At 56.4% G+C, this 21,521-nt stretch overlaps 1 protein-coding gene across 1 annotated transcript; it reads left to right on the forward strand.

Annotated features, from left to right (window-relative positions):
* Nucleotides 1-1,285: 1,285 nt before the first annotated feature.
* TFAP2E (transcription factor AP-2 epsilon) lies at nucleotides 1,286-21,514 on the forward strand. The gene is made up of 7 exons (XM_050326451.1): nucleotides 1,286-1,312; nucleotides 1,407-1,853; nucleotides 2,149-2,200; nucleotides 17,762-17,990; nucleotides 18,209-18,327; nucleotides 20,568-20,709; nucleotides 21,229-21,514. Exons 1-7 carry the CDS (start codon nucleotides 1,286-1,288, stop codon nucleotides 21,512-21,514), a joined length of 1,302 nt encoding a protein of 433 aa, XP_050182408.1.
* The last annotated feature ends 7 nt before the right edge of the window (nucleotides 21,515-21,521 follow it).

A 21,521-nucleotide genomic window follows, 5' to 3' on the forward strand; every position in this document is an offset into this window, starting at 1 on the left:
GTTTGTTGATGTCGATCACACGGCACAGCTTGTTACAGCTGCGGGTGAAGAGTTTGTGCTCTGCTTCACCCAAAACCCGCTGCCAGTGGAACCTCCTGCCCAGCCACGGGCGCCCCGCGGGTGGCACGGTGAGACTGCGGGGACCCTCCACCCCACAGCCCGGCCACGGCTCCCGTGGGCTGCGGGGAGCTGTGACCGTGGGTGCCCGAGTGCCCCGAGTGTGTGTCGGGCTGTGGGCGAGAGTGGGCGAGTGTGCCCGTGCGGGTGGGCATCCCCACGCAGCGCAGAGCAGGGTATCACCGCCAGGCCGTGGGAGCGTGGGGACACGCCTGCGTGGGCGCAATATCGGGGCTTGGGGGGGTAGGATGTCGTTGGGGTCACTCTGTGCCGCTGACCGGGGCCTCCTCGTCCCCCCGGTTCGCCCCGCCGGTGCTCGGTTCCCAGTGCCGATGCTGCGGGCCCGCCTCGCCCTGCCCCGGAGGGAGGGCCCAAAAGCGAGGGAGGGATGGAGAGGCAGAGGGAGGGATGGAGGGCGGGGAGGCAGGCACGCTACCCGTCGGTGCTCCCCGGTTTCCCCTGGCTCTGTCGCAGCCGGCGCCCGCCCTCGGATAGGGAGCCAGGCCCGGGGCACCCCCAGACACTTCTCTCTCTCCCCCGTCCGGGCTGAGGCTCCCCGCTCCTCGTCGGGGAAGGTCTCCGCTGCCACCGGGGCCATCGGTGCGCTCCCACCCGGGGCCCCGCTCCCGGCTCGGGCTAATAAAGTCAAACCGTAGAGCATAGCCATCACCCCACATCCCGCCCGCACCCCCGGGCTCTCCCGACCCTCGGGGCTCGGTCCCCGGGGCGGCCCGGGGTCTCTCCGGGACAGGGCTCTCAGTCTGCTCGGCCCGGGGCGGGGGGCCCGGGGGTGGCACCGGGGAGGGTGTGCGGCACCGCGCGGCGCGGGAGCGGGGCCTCCCGAAGGCGCGGGGGTACCACCGGCCGCGCTCCCAGGGGGCGGCGGACGACCCTCACCCCCCGGCCCGGCCGCGTCCCGCCGCCGTCCCGCTGTCGGGAGCCGTCGGGGCCCCGCGGGAGCGGGCGGCGCGTCCCCATCCCCGCGCTCTGACGCGCGCTCCCGGGGCGGCGGGCGCGCCCCCGCCGCTATAACTGGCGTGCATGGAGTCGGGGCCGGCGCAGAGGAGCGGGCGGGCGATGGGAGACGTCGCTTCGGCGGGATAGAGGGGCGGAGACGGGGGCACCCCCGGGGCCCGGCCCGCCCGGGGCTCTCCGCGGGCCCGCACCGATGCTTGTGCACAGCTACCCGGGCATGGTGAGTGCGGGACGGGCGCGGGCTGGGCGGGACGGGACGGGGGTCGGGGGTCCGTGCCTACCTCACCTCACCGCCGTTGTCTCCGCCGCCGCAGGACCGCACCGAGGGGCTGCCCGGGGCACCGGCCGGGGCCCGCCTGCCGCAGCTGCCCTCGCTAAACCAGGCGCCCTACGGCTCGGCACCGCCGCTCTGCCACACGCCCGCCGCCGACTTCCAGCCACCCTACTTCCCCCCGCCGTACCCGCAGCCGCCGCTGCCCTACCCGCAGGGCCAGGAGCCCGGCTACCCGCACCTGGCGGACCCGTACTCGGCGCTCAGCCCGCTGCACCAGCACCAGCAGCCGGCCTGGCCCCCCCAGCGAGGCCGGCAGGACGAGCCGGGGCTGCTCTCGCAGACCCACCGAGCCCTGGGGCTCGACCCCCGCCGCGAGTACCCCGCTGTGCCCCGCCTGCTCCACGGGCTGCCCGACGGCAGCCACGGCCTCGCCGACGGCCCGCTGGGCATCCACGGCCTCGGCCACCACGGCATCGAGGATATCCAGGTACGGGGGGACTGCGGGAGCACCTGGAGGGTGCCCGGGGGATGAGGGGGACACGGCCGATCCCGCAGCCTGTGAGCCTGGGGGGTCCCGGCCGGGACAGGTCGAACCTCGCAGCGTCCATACCCCCCGGGCAAGCAGGGCCGCCGCGCTGGGATCCCTGTTACCGGGGCTCGTTCGTGCCAGAACGATTCCTCCTGGCCGGGGGCAGCGAGAGCACCGGGCCGGGGCCGTAGTGTCCCGGTGCCCGCCCGCCCCGGGAGCCGCCGGCTGACGGCTCTTTCCTCGGTGCTTTCAGGCCGTGGACGACGGCGGGATGAACCTTCTCGATCAGTCCGTGATCAAGAAAGGTAAGAGCGCGGCGGCTCCGCGGGACGCGGCACCGGGCCGGGCTCCGTGCCCGTTGCTGCCCTCGGGGCTCCCTCGCGTCGGGTTCCCCCCGCGACCGCCGATCCGCGGGGCCGATCCCGTCCCGTCGGGAAGGGCTCGTTGCTGTTCCTGGCGAGAATGAAACGAAAGCGGCGGGTCCCGGGGGGCCAGCGCGCCCACCCACCCCCGGCCCGCGGCGCTCCCCGGGGCGGCACCGAGGCCACCGCTCCTTCTCGGTACCGGGGACCGAGGGACCCGGACGGGCGAATCCGGTTGTCGCGGAGCCCCGGGGCCCTCCCGCCGGCGGCCGCTGACCGTTTGCATGGGAAGCTCCCGGTCCCACCACCCCGGCCACAGCCCCGCACCCGGCGGTGGGGGAGGCATCGCGGGCCGCTTCGCACCGCCCCGGGCCGCGGCGGATAGGGCCCGTTCGGCGCGGTTCCTACTGGGGAAAGGAGCGTTTAACGGGGGCGAGAAGGTGGCGCAGCCCTGGGGGCCGGTGCTGCCCGTCCCTGCAGACGGGAGTGTCCCGCAGCCCCCCAGGCGGTTATCCCCCGCCTCGGCAAAACCGGGCCTACAGAGACCCCTCGTCTGCCACTCCAGAAACGGGGCTTCGCTCCGGGACCCGCGGGGGTGAACAGCCTCTCCCTCCGGGACCGGCGAGGAAAGCCGGGCTGCGGGCAGGCGTCCCGCACGGCCCTCGGGGTCTCCCGCCTCCTGGTTCTCCCCAGCACGCTGAGCAGCCCCTCCGCTTCCCAAAGAACCCGTGGATAGAACAGCAGCTCAAATCCCTGAAATATTTTTGTACTAAACCCTCCGCCGGCGTGTTGCGGGAACGGGGTCTGGGCCGGGAGCGATCGGTGCGGTGCTCGGGGCGACCTCTCCTTTGGAATATTCCAGCTCTGCTCTTGGCTTGTCCCCGCGATTTTTTACAGAAATGTGTGCATGGGAAGGACGCGTTGAGTCGCCGCCGCCGGGGCGGGTACGTTACGGCGGGTCCGGTGGGTGCCGCAGTCCCGGTGCCGGTCCCGGCCGCAGCCGAACCCCCGGTGATTGCCCGGCCCCGGCGATGCGGGAAGAATATCCGATCGTGCGGGGGAGCGGCGCTCCCGCTTCGCCGCAGCCCCTTTTCCTTGGAAATGGCTGTTTTAGGAACACGCGCCTGCCAGCGGGGCATTAATGACCCGCATTAATTGAGCTTTAATCAGAACGCAGGAGAGGCGTTTCATCAAACACCCGGGAATGAGGAATGCTCGCGACAAGCTGCGGGGTGCGTGGCCCGGGACCGGCCGTGCCTCCGCTGCTTTGGGCCGGGCAGCATCACCCAGGAGCCCTCGGGAAACACCCCGCAGTGGCAATATTTGTCTGGAAGTTCGGTTGGAGTTACAGTGGTTTGTTGGGGTTTTCCCCTCCTTTTTCCAAACGCGCCATTAGTTAGAATTTTTCGTCTTCTGTCTAGGGGATTTGTTGTTGTTTAGTGCCAGGTTTCTGCCCAGTCCTCTAGTCTTGGAAAGAAAAAAAAAAAAGGAAAAATGAAATTTAAATATCCCTGGGTGAAGGTGGGCACGGTGGGAGCAAGTTGCCTGCACCCACTGTGTCCGCGGACAAGTTGCTCTTCTCACCCCGGTTCTCGTTTTGATTTTTTCTTTCTTCCTTTTTTTTTTCTTCAACATATATATTTTCCCCTTCCTTGTTTTTTTTTTTCCCTTTTAAAATTATTTGTATTGTTGTTGTTTTCTTTGGGGTTTCTTAATTTTTTTCTATTATTATTGCTCTGTTTGGAGCGCGAAGCCCCGAGTTTGCTGGAGAGATCGATAAATCCAAACCCAAACGGGTGTTTGCAGGGGACTTGGGTGATTACCCCTGGAGGGCCGGGACGAATGCACCGGGGGTTCCTTGGAGCAGCCGCAGCACCGTGGACTCTGTCCCGGCACCGCTCCGGGGCTCCAGTCCTGTTTCACCCGTATTTCGGTGGCCGTGCTCCTTCTTTCCTAACCCTAGAAACCCCAAAACAGGCGAGTTCGGCTCAAAAGAAAGCTGAGGAATTATAGAAGCTGAAGCCGGGAATTCCGGATCAAACGCCGTTGCTGTCTGCGCAGCCTGGGGAACAAATTCCTTTATATTCTGTTTATTTAATTTTTTAAAATATGTAATGCGTGGTCGTTCTTACTCCTCTGGCTCTCCCAGCTTGGAGATGTGTCCTGAAGCCCCAGTGGGGCCAGAGCCGAGCCCAGGCCCCCGCGGGTGAATGACACCCCAGGAAAAAATATAATTAAATTAAAACTATCGGAGGCAGCTGCCGGTGGGTCCTGGGCAGTGCAGGGAGGGCAGGTGGGTATCGAGACTCGGGGACCCCCTCTCTGCAGGGAGTGAAGTTAAACCCTTAAAAGCGCAGTTTTGTCCTAAATCGCGCCGAGATCTCAAACACCGATTAATCCTGGAATTCCTGACGGAATGGCCGTCGGATAGAAACCTGATAGAAATCTGTGCGTGTGTAAACAGATACATTTCTCCGTAATTAGCTGCCGAGATACCGTTGTCCTAGTTCAACAAAATATCAATCGCCTGCCCCAAATCCCCCTTTAACTCCCGTCCTTGGAGGCGAGTTTGGTCGGGAACAGCCTGGAACGGGAGGGAAGCGGCCGCAGCTCCGCGCTGCCCCCGCAGCCGGTGCCCTCCCGTATCCCGGGGCTCCAGGATCGTCCCGTCACGGAGGGTCCCTGCCGGTGTCCCCCCACACCACGGGCCCGGTGCTGCCCGGGGCGGGGAAGGAGCCGCTCGGAGCGCATTGAGGGAGCATCCCTGGCTGCCCGTCTCTTTCCCCTCCTTTTCCTTCTTAAATAAACTTCCACGGTTCCAGCCGTTAATATAATTCCAGGGATTTTGTGGGGATCTCAGAGAGGCGGTGTGCTGATTCCCACCACCCCCGCCCGGGTGTTAACCCGAGCCCGCAGCGCTCCTGGCTGCAGGTAACCGGGACTTTAGGAAGCAGGACAAGGGGGTATTCGCCCCAACACGGGCTCGGGGACTCCCCTCGGGGTCCCCGCCCCGCAGCCCCGGCAGTGATTGAGCAGCGCCCGTAGCGAAGCGCGGGGAGCCGGGTCCCGACTGCGGGGACAGCCGGGGGAGGCAGATCCCGGCTGGAGACAGGCGCTCAAAACTCCATTTCCACCGATGCCTTCGGGACTGTGCCCAATTCGTTATCCCCGTGGACGTCCCTTGGGGTGAAGGGTGATGCGCGGTGTCTGTGTCGGTTGTGGGGTGAGATGTGTGAGGGAGGCAGAGCCGGGAATTCGCTTGGAGCAGGGAGAGCTTCGATAGAAAAACTGAGGATGAGTTCTGCCTGTGCTGTCGTGACAAATAGGGGATAGATTTAGTTTGGGAATTAAATGGATAAAATCTTGGATAGGGCAGCGGAACCATTATGAATATCTTGTACCTATGTTTGTTTGTTCTTCCTCTTTTCCAAAATGATTTCAGAAATATTTGTGTCCTTTTGTTGTTGTTGTTGTTGTTTTGTTTGTGTGGTTTTATTATTACTGTTAGTATTAATTTATTTTTTCCTCCCAAGAATTTTTATAAGACCAGGGAGGTATTTGACTCGAAAACATTAAAATTAACTCTGAAAAAGTTTAGTCCAGGGCTCTGGTTGCTTTAGGCTACAGCAGCTCAGGCGTTTTCTGCTCCATTCACCTGCTGCCTCAGTGTTTAGTAGCCCAGGTCAGCTACTGAGGTCCAGCTGTGAGACTCCCCCAGACATAAAATTGGAGGCCCAATGAGCCCTGAGCTCCTGGTGCAGGTCCTTCCCTCGGCTGGGCGAGGAGAGAGGGACGTTCTGGTTATGAAATCAAGCGTTAGGCCCCTGCACTCAGTAGCAAAAAATCCTGCAGCTCGGTCGTAAAATAAGGAGGGGTTTTATTGCTTTCACATCCTTTCGGGATCAGCAGAAAGCTTCTGAGGGAGCCTTTTTATTACAAAGGAAAATATAAATCTCTTTCCCTGGCACCTGGAGACGCGCCGGGGCGCGGGAGCAGCCCGGGGTCCTGCCAGCGGTGGGTCAGAGTGAACCAGGGCCCTGTGGCAGCGGGAGCGGGGTGAGCCACAGGGGCCTCTGCACCCGCTCGCGGGCATGAGTTTTGGCTGTGGCATTTTACAACCTGGAGTAGGCACAGAGCAGGGTGTAACCAGCGTGGGCTCGCGCTGGCACCCAGGCACGCACGGCACACGTCCCCAGGATTCACGGGGGGCAGCGGGATCTGGTCCTGCCACTGCGCCCCATGTTTGTGAGTCCTGCCCCTGTCCCCTGGGTCTGTGGGTCCGGTCCTGCCCCTGTCCCCTGTGTCTGTGGATCCGACCGCTGCCGCTCTCCCTCATGTTTGTGGAAATCGTTCTGATTTCCACCCGAGGCTTTCGAGCTGCTCCGAGTGGCAGTGCTAGCGTTTCTGCTCAGGAATGTGGACCTGTTTGGCTGGATGCTGGACAGACAGATGGAAAGCTGTGCCTCAGAGCCCACAGTCAAGAATATTGCAAGAAGTAGCTGTCACTACTAAGGAATGCGGCAGAGGAAGGAGATTAAGACCGAAATCTTTAGATCCACTCGGCACCGCACGCGAGCTCCAGGTTTTGAAGCAAAGTCTCCCCAGGGGCTCTGTGTGCTGCTGGTGGGACCAGGGCACTGGTGTGGTGGCAGCGGTGCCATTTCTCCTTTGTTTTGGTGCAGGGAGGAACTGAGCTGTGAGAAATGTAAGAAACCAGATGTGGCAGAGAAAAAAAATCCTGAAAGAATGGTAGATTAGATAAACATCATTTCCTGTGACGAGCAAGGTAATAAATGAGGTCATCCTGTAAAACACCTGGGGCTGCGAAGACAGGGCTTGGAAAGGACTGTCCAGGGTTGTGGGTGGAGGCACTTGGCCTCCATTCAGTTGCAGGGTGCTGGGCTCAGCCAGGAGCGCTCCCTGCTCTCTGCAGCTTCATCTCTGGTGGAAGTTTGCCTGAGTGGGAAAAGGGGCTCACCTGGGACAAGCCGGGTCTTGACTGGTAGCTTTGCTGCCTTAGCACTGCTCACAAATGCTTTAAAGTTTTGACAAGCCCTCACACACACCGGGAGATAGATCAGCGTTCCTCAAAACACGGTCCCACCTCCCGATCCCGGCGCTTCCCCCTCGCGCGCACACGGTGCGCGGCAGGAACACCTACTAATCAAACAGGGAAACTTGAAAGAAAGTTTTTACTCTGAACTGCGTCCAGATCACCATTCCTCCATTAAAATTATATTTTTAATGTCCTATAATTGCACCAGGATAAGCCCAGGTGTGTGTTCATGTGAGATAACACATGCGGGTACCGGTGAAGGCGCTGGGCTTTGTCTCAACCTCCCCAGTGCCTCCCAGGCATGTGTTATCTCCAAGTTTCATGTACCTTGTCATGACTTACTGTTTAATTAGATGTTTTTAAATGAATTTTTTTCTTTGTTGGAAATAAAGAGCAGCTCTTAAAGCGTAGGTTCAGAAAAGCCAGCTCAGGTTGCTCTTTGGCGTGTGGCTTGAGTCAAAACAGCAGCACCTCTGCTCCGGGAGTTGGACTCCAGGTGAGACTACTCCATGGACAGCAGCAAGACAGTACTACAGACACTCTGGGCTGGCTCTGGAGCATCTCCCCTCCATTTTGAGGAGGTATTTTTGTGTGTGTGAGGTATTTTTGCAGCTCAGTGGCTGCTGTCACCACCCTGGCTCCCACAGGAGCTGCTTCTTTTATCTGCGGGCTGGCAATGGGGCAGCCTTGGCCAGGTGACACCCTGTGGTGTTTGTCCCTGCAAAGGAGGTGGTGCCAAGATCTTATTTTTGTAGGTTGTGCCACGCCACAATCACCTGCCTCACTTGGGTCCCACAGGCCACCCACCCACTGCAGCACAGACACAGGCAAGACCCACAGAGACCCATCCATGTCCCTCCAGCCCAGGGTCACACCAAACCTGCAGCAGAGCAGAGGCAAACACAGACCATTCTCCCCAGTTTAGAAATATTCCAAGATATATGATCTCAGAAGGAAAGGTTTGCAGTCTGTCTTAATTATTCGAAGAGCTTAAATGAGGTTCTCTGAAGTCCTAGACTAGCACCCTAACCACTAAACCATCCCACCCTTTCCTGTGTGATCCAGGGAGTTACTCACTCTTGCTGTCCTTCCATTTGTTTGTTTATTTTAATTCTTAATGGAGGAACTAATTAACAAATGTGGATGTGATGCTTGGAACTGCTGCGTGCTCAGCTCTCGTCTCTGTGCCCTGTCCCAAGCCCAGCTCTGCCATGTCCAGGCATCACCTTCTCTTTGATGAGAGGTGAAGTGCTGTGGATCGGTGGGAAAGGGAAGAGAATAACAAGAGGTGAGAGGGAATTGCTAGAAATGAGCCCAAGGTACACGTGGTCATTAAACATCCCCAAACACAGTGTGTCACGGCTCAGGAGCAGGATGAGGGGAGCTGTGAGCAGGTTCACCACCACAGCCTAAAAATCCATCACAGTGTCTGCTGTGCGTGCTTGGGATTCCAGCCGGGCTGAGTCTCCCCACCCTCTATCTCAGGCATTTATCTGGCATCAGTCACCCCACTGCTGAGGCGCCAGGGAACGAGGGATCGGGTCAGGCCCCGTTCCCTGCAGACTGGTCAGACAGGTCCCAGGGAGCAAGTGGTGGCCCCAGTGAGGTGCCTGTGTGGGGGTGGCATGTCCCCAGGGCTCCCTGGGAGCCCCGAGGTGGCCACATGCATGGGAGAAAGCAGGACCATCAGCTCAGGGCTGGAGAGGTTTGAGCAGAGGATCTGACTGAGGGTATTGGGGGTGACTCCAAGGACAAGTTCTCAGCTAGTGAGAGAGGAGGCAGCTATCGAAAAACCATCATCAGAGGCTTTGTCCCACCAATACACTGGTTTTGGAAACCCAAGGCATCTGAGCAAGGAAAAGTAAAAGCATTTTCTCTGTGAAAATGGGCGAGCAGTGCCTGTCCCCAAGGGGATTCCTGGTCAGGCCGGTGGCTCCGGAGCAGCCGCTGATTCACGTTGCTGTGGTCAGACCCTGACCGAAACCCCGCCAGCTCTGCCGGCTCTGTATGTGAGCTCTGCATGAAGAGAAGAATTTTTTTTAATTATTATTCGTGTCTAATCTTAGCTGAAGGGTCTTTTGCCCTTCAATAAACTAAGTACATTTAACAAATTGACAGGAATGTCACCGTGGCTTCAGCGGGATCCGCTGCCGCTCTCCGAGACACCACAGCTTTGTTCTCCCCTTTTAGCTGATGTAGATGCCAGCCACGCATTCAGGTGCATCTGTAGGGAATACAGGGGAAAATCTCTCAAGCATGAGACTGTAAAATGGATTAAACTGTTTAAACACACAAAGATCCTGTAGACTGGGTGCCAAGATGTTTTTGCTGCTGGAGGAACGAACCTGGGGTGGTTGATGCTACAGGCAGGAATGATGGTGTGTGCGGGGCTGGGAGCACTCACTGCTGCACAGCCAGGGGTGGCATCGGCTGGGAAACTTCCCTTGGTGTCACAATGGAGCAGTGTGGGGTTTTTCAGTTCCCCTGGCTTAAATCCTTGGGCTCTCCAGCCTCCCGTTTCTGTTTCTTGCCTTCCCGAGACCTGCGTGGTTTGTGCGGTGAAACGTGAATTCTGTGCAAGCAGAACTTGAACGGAATTTTAAGTAAGTTATGAGGTAATTGAACTGAAATTTAAATAGTTATTTTTCTCGTGTAGATATGAGGGGGTGTAGCTGCAGATCCAGGAAAAAAATAATTTAGAATCAGGAGGAGGGAAATAATGGGAATTACCAGACTAAACTGACTTCTCCAGTGAAGTCGCTGTGTCAGGGCAGCTTCTAACCAAGAGTGTAGAAAATAGGTGCCATTCAAAAGCAGAATCCAAATCCTTTTCATTCATTGCCTTTGAAGGTTCAGACACTTGGGGTTCACTGTTTAAGGGGACATTTTAATCATTAATATTTGGTGCTTTTCAATGGGGTGTCACTGCTCAGGCTGCAGCATCAGGGGCTCCTCAAACAGCAGAACCCACTCCACAAAATGAAGTATGGAAGCGAAATGTGTGGGAATGCACCACGAATTAATTGTGAGCAGTTTCCAAAAAACTGACCAACTATTCTGAACAGCAGCACATCTGAGGCCGAGTCATTCCTAAATGATAGAGCAGGGATGCATTAGCTGCAATTATTAATTGCAAAGCACTTACTAATCCTCTTCCCAGCCCTGCAGAAGCACAGGGGGCTGAGTAAATTTTAATATTGTATCAGGTGGCCATTCCTAACAAGACACAATGTACTGTGCAGGGACATTGGTACCAAGACATGGTACCCAGTGATCTGGGGGAGACTGAACCTTCCTGCCCCATGGGTCTGTCCCAAAGCTCCCCAGGAGACACCTGCAGTGACACATGGCCAGGGCTGGATCAAACAGGGGCACAGAAAGAAAAAGGCAATTAATATCACATGGCACCTTCACATTTCTTTCCCAACCTGATGAATTGATTTGCATGGGAAACAAAATGTTAAATATGGGAGCTTTGCATAGGCATGGGACCTCTCCTGATTAGCTTTCTCATGGGAATAGTTTGAGGCTGTATCCCTGTTATCCTGTGAGGGTCCCAGATCCATTTCCCTATCAGGACTCAGCAATCTGGAAAGCACAGAGATAAACCCAAGATTCTTTCCATCCTTCCATTTGAAAAGGCCGATGACGGTGGTTCCTAGAGAGGCTCTTTGACACGGGGACTTGGTTCAGGTTGTGCATTCAAGATAAAGAAAATACCTGTATAATCCCCTCTGGGAAGAGAGGATAATTACAGAGTGTGGGTTTGAAATACAGCTGATGGCTCTGACCTCCTTCCCTGGACCATCAATAAATACCTCTCTGCTGAAACACCAGGAAATTGGAGCAGCTGAACTCTGCAGCACCTCCTCCCCGAAAAAGGGCTTTTAAAGGGATGGTAGGAGCAGCTGCCCCTGGCTCACACCCACAGCCAGATATTCTTTATGTATGTATCTCCATCTTCTAATTTACATCAGAGACATTCAAAAGAGGGTTAGGTGAGCTCACTGACAGCTCTTCCTGGAAGACAACAGCAATCCCTCACCTCTGCAGCACTTCCATCAGGGGCTGCACACAAACATCCATCAACCAGAGCTTCTCCCTGCTGCCCGCCCAGAGTGTGGCAGAGCAGCAGGACCCCCGTGTAGGGCACAAACCGGGGGGTTTGGGGCTGTTCTCGCTGCACCTGCAGAGTCGTGGAAGCAAAACCTCGGCACCTGCAGCAGGTTTGGAGGGTGTGGGGGTGCCCTGGCAGCGCAGAACTGCTCCGGTCTCTGCCCCGCAGCGATGCCCGAGGCAGCCGAGCTGACCGGGCCACGGCCCCGGAGAGGGGCGGGGGGCTCAGAGGCTTTGAGGGGACTGGAGACAGCGCTGTGGTGCCTGAAGATGAGCGATTGCTTTATCCCGGGTTGTCCCCTAGGGCTATTCGCTGATACCTCTTTAAAATGCAACCTCAACTGTAGCACACTCTAACTTTTAAAGGGATGTCGCAGCAAAAGCTTCAATATTCCAGGGATTCCGCCTTCCTGAGGAGGAGAATTTACCTGTAATGCATCTGAGGAGAGAAGAAAACTGACTTGTAAGACGGGCAGCGATTTGCATGTTCCCTCTGGACTTGTTTTTCCCCTCGCAGCACCCCGAGCTCCAGCTGGAAATGGAACAGAACAAATAACACCACGATAAGCAACTCAATTCCCAAGTACCACAAATTTTCCTGCTTACGCATCGTTTTGCAAGCAGGCAGCACATTTCTCCTATGGAAATGAGTCAGTACTTTTTTTTTTCTTTTCTTTTTATTTTTCTTTTTTTCCTTTTTTTTCTTTTTTTTTTTCCTTCTTTTTTGTAGGCAAACTTTCTTTTCTCTTAAACCCAGAGACCTGGGTGTTGTGCTGCCAAACCCTGAGCCCTGGCAGCGGCTCCTGCAGCTCCTGGCAGCACCTGCACACAGAACCTGAGCCCAGGCTGCAAATGCACCTTTTTCACTGAATATTTTCATATCAAAGTGGCCATTTCCAGGAATCACAGGGGGGTAATTTCAGCCACAAACTTTTGTGAACACAGATGAGGGAGGAGCAGGAGCACAGGAGCTTGGGCATGGAGCATCCTGAACCCAGACCCTGTGGAAGAGGGAGGCCAGGGCTGTGGGTTGGTCTGTGCTGGAACTCGTCAGGGAAAAGCACGAAAATCTGCGAGCCTTTCTAGGTAAAAGCCTTTGAAGAGTGGGTTTGTTTTGCTCCTTCTCTGTGACCTGGAACTTAAAAGCCAAGGGACCCACCTCTGCAAACCAGAACAGAAGTGGCAGAAACTTTGTGGTTTCTTTTGGAACACTTTGAAGGCACAAGGCTCCTTGCTCCATCCACTGGATTCCCGGCTGAGGGATCCATTCAGAAGTGGTTTTAATCTTTCTCCTGGCTGTCTCCTGAAAAACCCTCGTGGAGACATGGCTGTGACATTCCATCCCACCCACAGCATCGCTGGAGGTATCAGGACCTCGTGTTGTTCATGGGAATTGCCTTTCCACGCTTGTCTGCTGCTCCAAGGAGCACATCACATCCTGTGCTCAGGCCATGGACCAACCCCTCCTGGCTACATTCACCACCCAGGGAATTCTCACCCGAAGAAATCTCTCCAGAGATCACTTGGCAAGTTTTAATTGAGTATCACAGCATCCCTCCCAGGTAGACATTATTATATTATATTATTATCTCCAATTTGTTGCTGGAGACAGTCAAGCCCAACCCGGGGTGGTGACCTGCCCTGTGTTGTAACACAATTCCATGCTGGCAGTGCCAGACACAGGGAGACAACCCCAGGCAGGCAGTGTCCTCCAGCTCAGGGAGGTCAAGGGACGAAGCTTTTGGTGTTCTTGGGCCCCAAGAACTGTTTGAAATCACCCTCTCTCTCTGTATCAGGGGATTTTGTGCCACAGCAGGTGGAGTTGTATGAGCTTCGTCATCTGCCAGTTCCACCCAGGGTACACTGAAAAGACAAACCAGAGCTGACTCAGCACAAAAAAGGCACCTCTGGTGGGAGATCACAAGTCCTGTGGTTCAAAGGGCAGATGAAGCCACGTGTACCTGCTGCCAGCATTGAGGCAGGTGGATTGTGGGGGAGTTCGTGTCCCTCTCCACTGCTGCCCAACACCCACTGAGACAAGGTGTGTTGCCAGGGGCACCTGCCTTGAGGTGCTAAAGGCAGCAGTGAGGTGCTGAGCCTGATGGAGACGCTTCCTGGGATGTTGCACAGAAGAAGTGAGAATTGCTTCCCTTCCCACACTCAGCAAGGGACTGTACACCTGCTACTGCCACACCGCCCTTCCCGGCAGCCAACTCCAAACCTCCAGAGCACCACGAGCCAGGACCATGTGGTGACCAACAGCTCCACTCCACAGCACCCGACAGGAAATCCAGAACCATAAGAACAGGGGCTGTCCTTGATCAGTCTGCAGCACAGCCCTTCCCAGCACCTGGGCAGCAGCTAAAGCCTGGATTGCTCAGAAAGGCATCCCCACAGACTGGAATTGCACACACACAGGTCATGCCCATGCACCTGATCTTTGGTAAATCATTTAACTTGCTCTGTGCCTCATCTTTCCCCGGCTGCACTAAGGAGCCGGCTCGAGCCAGGAGTGATTTAATGGCTTTGGTGGCTGGTGCTGTACCAGCACCAGGCTGAGGATTAGCAATGCATGAAGCCCTTTGAGGTCTGCCAGCATAACCTTATTCCAAAATCAGTTTTCTGTTTCCAATCCAGCCCCCCTGAGCTGTGGCTGCCCCAAGGTGCTTACCTGCATCCAGGAGCTCGGCAGGTCAAAATGCTTCACAGGGGCTTTAGTGGGCAAAATCTGCAGCCAAGCTCACCTGGATTTGCTGAATTAGAGGTAGCAGGATTAGTCCGAATAAACAACCATCCCAAGTGAAAAAAACACCGGGCAGCTAAAGAAGAGAGCAAAAAAAATTTAGGGGGACAGAGTGAAGCAACCAAGCCTCAGTGAATAATAAGTGCAGATGGCAAAGATGGCTGTAAGAGAGAAAGACCTTGCACTCCCCAGGGGTTTTCTGAGCAGTTGCTGGAGGGCTGATATCTCCTTCCCCTTTCTTTGGCTGAATCAGTCCAAACCCAGTTTGTGTCCTGCCTTTTATACCTTCCTGGGGTGTGGTGGGGTGACCCAGGTGAGCCCCATCCCTCTCATCAGGCAGGGCTAGAGGGGCACTGGTTTGGGCACCGGTATCCCACCCTTCCCTTGTCAGCCTGTGTGAAGAGCTGGTGTGAACGAGCACCTCTGGGATGTGTTTCTGCAACAACCCATGGTCAGGAGTGGGAGCTAAGCCTGCCCAAACCCCAGCCAGGGGGATGAGCAAGGTGAGAGGAAAGGTCCTCCCCCATGCCAAAAATGGGTGTCTTCCTATGGATGATCACGGAGAACCTCCGAAGGGGTGACCAGCGCAGTGACACGATGTGACATTTCTATTCCCATCTGCAAAGCGCCACGTGGGGTTTGGGTCCGTGCCGTGCCCTCCTGCCCAACCCCTGCCCTGTGAGCCTCCCTCGTGCTGGGGCCGTTCAGTGCCTCAAACCCCGTCCCCAAAGCCCCGTCTCGCTCCCGCGGGTCGTTTCTCTGCGCCGTGGCTGGGGCGGTTGCTCGGCACGAGGCTGTGGAAGCAGCACCGAGCGCTGCCCGGCGGGGTCAGGAGCCTGCAGCCCCCCAGCCCGGCCGGGCAGGGCACAGGGGGTCGGAGTGGGGCGTGGGGCTGTGGGCCACGCGCTGAGCCGCCCGCACCGCTCTCACGCTTCCTTCTTGTCTGCAGGCTGGCTCAGGTGCTCCGATCACCTGCTGCTTGCGGGAACGGGAAAGCAGCAACTGAAGATCGAGGGGGACTTTTGGTTTACTCAGATGACAAGAGACAATTTTGGTTCCCCAAAAGCCAAGGAAACAAAGCTGTCAGGCTTTAATGGTAGCTTGTCTCCCTCCTGCAGCATGTTTATGGGCAAACAAGCTGCAGATCAGACCAGGCAAACAGCAGCAGGTGAGGCCAAATAACAATAATTCATAATTAATGGCGAACGTGGCTTTGTTTATTCTTGTTGTATTGAGGCACTGCTAATGGATGAAGCTGTTCCAGGGCTCCGGGGACCGGCTCAGTTCCCAGCACTGCCGCCTGCTCTGTCCCTCCCTGTGACACGGGTGCCCTGTCCACAGCTGCACCAGCCCAGAGTGACGGGGCTGTGGCCTCGGCTCAGGCCTGGAGGCAGCAGAGCAGTGCCAATATCTGTGCTCAGTGCCAGTGCCTGGCCCCGTTTGCTCGTGGCACGGAGCGGGGCTGACCCTGCTGTGCTCGGGTCTGGGGCACAGCTTCCCAGGGGATTTGTTCCTCACAGTACCATCATCCCTAAAAGCTCCAGTCTGTGTTTGCCAAGCGTTGTGGTGTCTCCATGCTGCACATCAGCATCACCCGTGCCTCCCCACCACCCTGCTGCTGCGTGTGGGGCGACCCGCAAATACCCCAGAGATGTACCCGACCCTTGCCCAGCCCTGTTTGCCGTGGGCTCCCGCGTTACCCGCACTGGTGCCAGCTGGGTTTGCCCCCTCCCCAGCCGCCGTGTCCCGTGGATGTGTGGTGAGGCACGACCCCCTCCCTGCATGGCTCTGCCAGCCCGTGGTGTGCGCAGGTCCCTGGCCACGCACGCGGCTCCAACGCGGCCACCGCACGATGCAGGCACGCACAAAGATACGCACACAACACGCCTTAGAGAGGACAGCACTCCTGCAGAGCCCTTCACATGATACTACAGCCAACACCTTCCCCCTAGGAGGGTGGCCCTTGCTGCAGCAGAACCCCCACGCTGGGATGGGGACCTGCAGGGCCTCGGCAGCGCTGCCTGGATATTTGCAAACCACGCTCTGACTTTTGATTTTAAGGGATCCCCAGAGACTAACCTAACCTGTTCCAGGACTGTGGAAGAAAGCTTTGAAGTTGCTGCTTCCTGGAAATGGTTTTGGTTTCCTACGTCTCATGGCTATGTTCCTGTCCTTGTTCTTCCCTGAATGTCCCTTCACAGGCCTCAGTCATGGCAAACACCAACCACAGCTGCTGGTTCCAGCAGGGTACTGGTGCATCCCGCCCTTCCCTCCCTGACTCTGTACGAGTTTCATGTTGGGAGGAAACTCCATGTCCTTCAGTTCATTTCCATTCATCCTTCAGTCTTAAAACATGAGCCATTTTTATGTAAAGTGCTGATTTTTGTTGCCACGCCAGAAGTCACTGGGCTGGATTTACAATGTGCTGATTGTAAGCACCCGCTCATAGGTCCAGTCTGTGTACCCTCCCCAATTAATTCTGGGTTTTCTGTTTCATTTTGGCCATGTGTGTTTCCTCTACAAACTCTGCACCTCACCCTGGTATTTGCTGCTGTGTCACTTACAGGAACCATCTGACTGTGGAACAGTCATTCCCAAGGAACCCCGAAGAATGCCAGGGACAAAATGATCTTTGGATTCTTTCAAAACCTGCATTATTCCCCAAGTTAAATTGGTTATTAGTTTCAGAGCATAAAAGCCAGAGAGATTTGGCACAAGTCTCAGCCACAGTTTTAACCTATAAAGGTTTATTTCGTCTAAGAACATTTCTTATGGAATGACAAATGGGAAAACTGAGCCCCTTCATCCCTGTGCGACGCCACGGGCCTGATGCAATGCTGCAGTCACCAGTGCCTAACCTCGTGTTAATTGACTTTTGCCCATTAAGTAAAGGGAAGTCTGTGCTGGATTAATTGGGTTTGATCTTCTCAAGCTTCCTTTAAGCCAGGGATGATGAAAGTTCAGGCTGTGGCTGGTTGTGGGGCTGATCCCAAAGCTGAAGGCAGAGACACTCTCTCCCTGGTTCCCATGGGGGCATGCTGGAATCACAGGTCTTGGAAAGCCCAGCAGCTCCCGGGTTTTGGGCAGGGAATGGGGGTGGTGGCTCAGGGGGTTGGTCCTGGCTGGTGGGACAAAGCATGTGCCGAGCAGAGCTGGGATTGGCACCCCGGTCAGTGGGATCAGCCATGCTGTGCCCTGCCACCACATCCACGGAGCACCCTGAGGGGACAGGGAGGGGAGCTGGCCACAGGTCCAGCCACTGACACTGTGGACAGTCCTCAGCCTGCCAGGAGACCAGCCCCAAACCTTGGCTTTAATTACAGCAAAGCTGGGAGGTGTGGGAATGCAGGCAAGAGCAGCATCCAGGCTTCTTCCTTTCTGTAACCTTTGCTCAGTTTAGTTTCATCACCCCACATCTTTTCATTGGGGAAAATAGAGAACTAACTAAGACATCCCAGCAGCTGTTTGTGGATGGCAGGACACGGTGTGGGAGGCTGCAGAGCTGTCCAGAGTGTCACCGAGCAGCGTCCCTGGCTCCGGGGTCTCTCATCCACAGTCTCCTCTTCTCTCTCCCTTCCTTGTCTCCCAGTGCCCATCCCCTCGAAGGCCAACGGCACCACCATCTCCAGCCTGTCAATGAACAAAGATGGCCTGATTGGAGGGGTGACGAATCCCAACGAGGTGTTCTGCTCCGTGCCCGGCCGCCTGTCCCTCCTCAGCTCCACCTCCAAGTACAAGGTGACGGTCGGGGAGGTGCAGAGGAGGCTCTCGCCCCCAGAGTGTCTCAACGCCTCTCTCCTCGGCGGGGTCCTCCGCAGGTGAGCTGCTCCAAGAGCCCTGGGATCTGTGTCCAGGGCCGGCTCTTACCTCTCAGATAAACAGGGATGAGAAATTCCTGTGTGCGGTTCACTGAGGAATGGTATTTTTGTTGCTTCATCTTCTCTCCTCTCAAACCTCAAAGCTTAAACTGGGGTTATGGTTATTTTAACATGAACTACACTGAATTTCCCCCCTCCCCTTTGTTTTCTCTTTTCAGAGCCAAATCAAAAAATGGGGGCCGGTGTTTAAGGGAAAGGTTAGAGAAGATTGGGTTAAATCTACCTGCAGGAAGGCGCAAAGCTGCCAACGTCACCCTGCTGACATCCCTCGTGGAAGGTAAGAGCTGCTCCCACGGGGGTTGGGAGTGCCAAAACTCCCATTCCCTTCATTTCCAGCATTCCACAAACCAGAACACCTGAAGTATGGGGTGGTCACCACCAACTGAGCCTGGGAATGTCCCCTGCATAAGCATCTATGCTGATCCAAGCACACATCCTCTAAAATGAACAGACCCTTGGGAAGGCAGAGGGCTGAACACAAATTAAACCAAAAAAGCTTGAGCAAAGCTGCCAAGACTCCACAGCTGCTCTGCAGCCCCTTGCACCCACCTCGGACACAACCCCCCCTCCCTCAGGGCTCCATCCCCACGCCCAGGTCTGTGCCTTGTTCCCTGGAAGAAAGAAATGTCCCTCCTCCAAGTCCTCCCCTCCTCCCTGGCACAGCAGGGGATGAGTGAGACATCAAGGAGATGCCAAACAGCTCTGAGGTCTTGCAGGTGGAGCTCAGGTGTGCAGCAGCCGCCCTGGGAGCGTGGCTTTAAGGACTGAGCTGTGGAAAATGTGCATCCCTGCCTGGACGTGTGAGGTGCCCCTGTCCAAAGACACTCAGTCACTTCCTCCCCTCTCGCTTCTCTGCACCGTGGAAGTGATGATGTCTCCACTGCGTCCTGGGAGGAAAGGACACGGGGCACAAACAAATGGAATGACAGCTCTGCCTCCCTCCGAGCTCTGGAATCCATTGTGTCCGTGCCCAGGCAGCTGCCTGCGGATCCTGAATAGAAAATCATCCCCATTGTCGCCAGCAAATTAAATGACCCGCTTCATTAGGCCGAGGTTGTTACCCAGGGCAGTTGGTTTGTGCTGAATGGAAGGCTGATTTCCATGAAAAGAAAAGAAAGAAAAGAACGAAGCAAAGAAAGGAAGGAAGGAAAAATGTACAGTTTGAGTTCAGGTGGCTGCTGATGTTTTGGTTCCTGCTTACCAGCCCATAGTAAATAGGAGTGGTGCCATGTGTGCTTGGTGGATATAATTTCCTCCTGGAACATGTGATGGTACCAGGGGATGTTCCACCCAGAGGAAGGTGCTGCTGCTTTCCCTGACCCTGCACACAAAACTGGCTTGTGCCCTTCTGTCCCAGGCACCCTCTTTCCTGGGCATTTTTTGTCTTGGCTTACTTTGTTCTCTCCCCTCTGCCTTCCCAATGTCTGACCATCTAAAAGAGCCTCTGGGTGTCTCTTTGAATGTTACTGATACATTTTTTCTTACGGCCTTGTCTCTGACCATGGGCTCACTCAGCCAGTTTTTGTCATCCCAGTAACAGTGTTCCAGCAGTTGTTCCTTTCTGACTGTCCTTTAACACACAAACAACTGCAGTTCTCATTCTTTAGGTTTACCTTACTTGCTCCCACTTTGAAGGAGGAGCTGAAGTGGAAAGTGCTGTCCTTATGTGGAAAGCACAGGCACTTCCCCGTAACTGAGCTCCAGGAGCTGGGCAGGCTGGGCTGGGATCTGGGTTAATGCTGTTAGGATGGATGGCCTAATACGTGTGAGCAGCAGGGGAGCAAGTCAAATTAGCTCTGCCTGCCTGACCCGGATTTTGGGTGTTGGCCATGATCAATGGCCATCAGCTCTGATTATTTCCAGGGGGACGCCTGGAGATGGATCAATCCCGTCAATGGGTGGGCATTTCCACGGGGTGATGGATACGCTGCCTGCACGTCCAGCCCGAGGGCCCCGGCTCACTGTGGGAGGATGGAACCCCCTTCCTCCTGCCCCTTCCTCACAGCCCTGCTTTGTCCTGTGCTCACAGGGCTCAGGTCGCTCTTTCACCCTCCAGCCCCCATTTCTGCTCAATTTGGAATGGCCAAGCAGGAAATCTGGGAAGAAATAGGGAGAGAAAGATGCAGCAGGGGATGTCCCCAAGTGAGAAACGTCTCTGCTGCTCTTCCCTTTGGAGCAGGTGCCCAGAGTCACACCTCTCTCTGCTCCAAAGCCAGCACCTTCCTGATGCTCTTTTAAAAGGCAGTAAAGGAAGGATCCAGTTGCTGTTTAGAGCAGTCAGTGGCTCATTTGGCCCACATGGACTAATTGCCTCGCAGAGGAGAATCAGAAACTCACAGCAGTTTCTGCACCAAGAGCTGGAGGTGGGGAGAGCTCTTGGGTGGTCACTGAGAGAGGGAAGCACCTCAGTGCCACCAGACATGAGCCCCAGCAGTGAGGCAGCTGAAGCTGCTGCAGAAGTTCTCCCCTGGCCCAGGGTGTGGGCTGGGTGCTGATGTCCCTCTGTCCTGCCCACAGGTGAAGCCATCCACCTGGCTCGGGACTTCGGCTACGTCTGCGAGACCGAGTTCCCGGCCAAGGCGGCGGCAGAGTACCTGTGCCGGCAGCACTCCGACCCCGCCGAGCTGCACACCAGGAAAAACATGCTGCTGGCCACCAAGTGAGTACAGATGGCAGCCCCACAGCCCGGGGGCAGCCTTAGCCCCCAGAGGTTCCTCTTCTGTGGGGGAGATGTGCAGGAAGGGGAAGGGCCTGCATGGACTGAAGGGCCTGTTCCTCCAGGGGAGAGGGTAACACAACCCTGGGGAGCATTTTGGCACTGCCTCATGTGCCCCTTCAAAGCAGGAGCAGTGGCAGTGGCTCCAACTCTGCACCCAGGAGCTTTCCACGGGCTGGAGCTGAAAAAGCCTGGTGGGGAGGTGGCTGTTGGTGCAGGGAGGAGGAAAAGAACCCCCAGACACACCCAGAGAAGCTGTGGCTGCTCCATCCCTGGAAATGTTTAATGCCAGGTTGGATGGAGCTCTGAGCAACCTGGTCTAGTGGAAGGTGTCCACGTCAGAGGGGTTAGAACTGGGCGATCCTTAAGGTCCCTTCCAGCCCAGACTATCCTGGGATTCTGTAATTCTATGTCCTGCAGCTCTCCATGGGCCGTACCATGACCAAACCCTCTCTCTTTCAGACAAATTTGCAAAGAGTTTGCAGACCTGATAGCCCAGGACCGGTCGCCGCTGGGGAACAGCCGCCCCTCGCTCATCCTCGAGCCCGGTGTGCAGAGCTGTTTGACTCATTTCAGCCTCATAACCCACGGCTTCGGGGGCCCGGCCATCTGCGCCGCCCTCACCGCCTTCCAGAACTACCTGGTGGAGTCCCTCAAGGGGCTGGATAAAATATTCATGAACAGCACAGGGAACGGGCACACCGGGGACTCCAAAGCGTCAGACAAAGAGGTGAAGCATCGGAAATAACGCGCTG

Source organism: Myiozetetes cayanensis, unplaced genomic scaffold, assembly GCF_022539395.1.
Source record: "Myiozetetes cayanensis isolate MyiCay16 unplaced genomic scaffold, myiCay2020 scf31, whole genome shotgun sequence".
NCBI classification, from domain to species: domain Eukaryota; kingdom Metazoa; phylum Chordata; class Aves; order Passeriformes; family Tyrannidae; genus Myiozetetes; species Myiozetetes cayanensis.

Excerpts from the sequence above, each read along its gene's own strand:
- TFAP2E (XM_050326451.1), top strand. The coding sequence starts at position 1,286 with ATGCTTGTGCACAGCTACCCGGGCATG. Across the intron at positions 1,313-1,406 it reads TGCACAGCTACCCGGGCATG|GACCGCACCGAGGGGCTGCC; the intron begins GTGAGTGCGGGA and ends CCGCCGCCGCAG. Across the intron at positions 20,710-21,228 it reads AACATGCTGCTGGCCACCAA|ACAAATTTGCAAAGAGTTTG; the intron begins GTGAGTACAGAT and ends TCTCTCTTTCAG.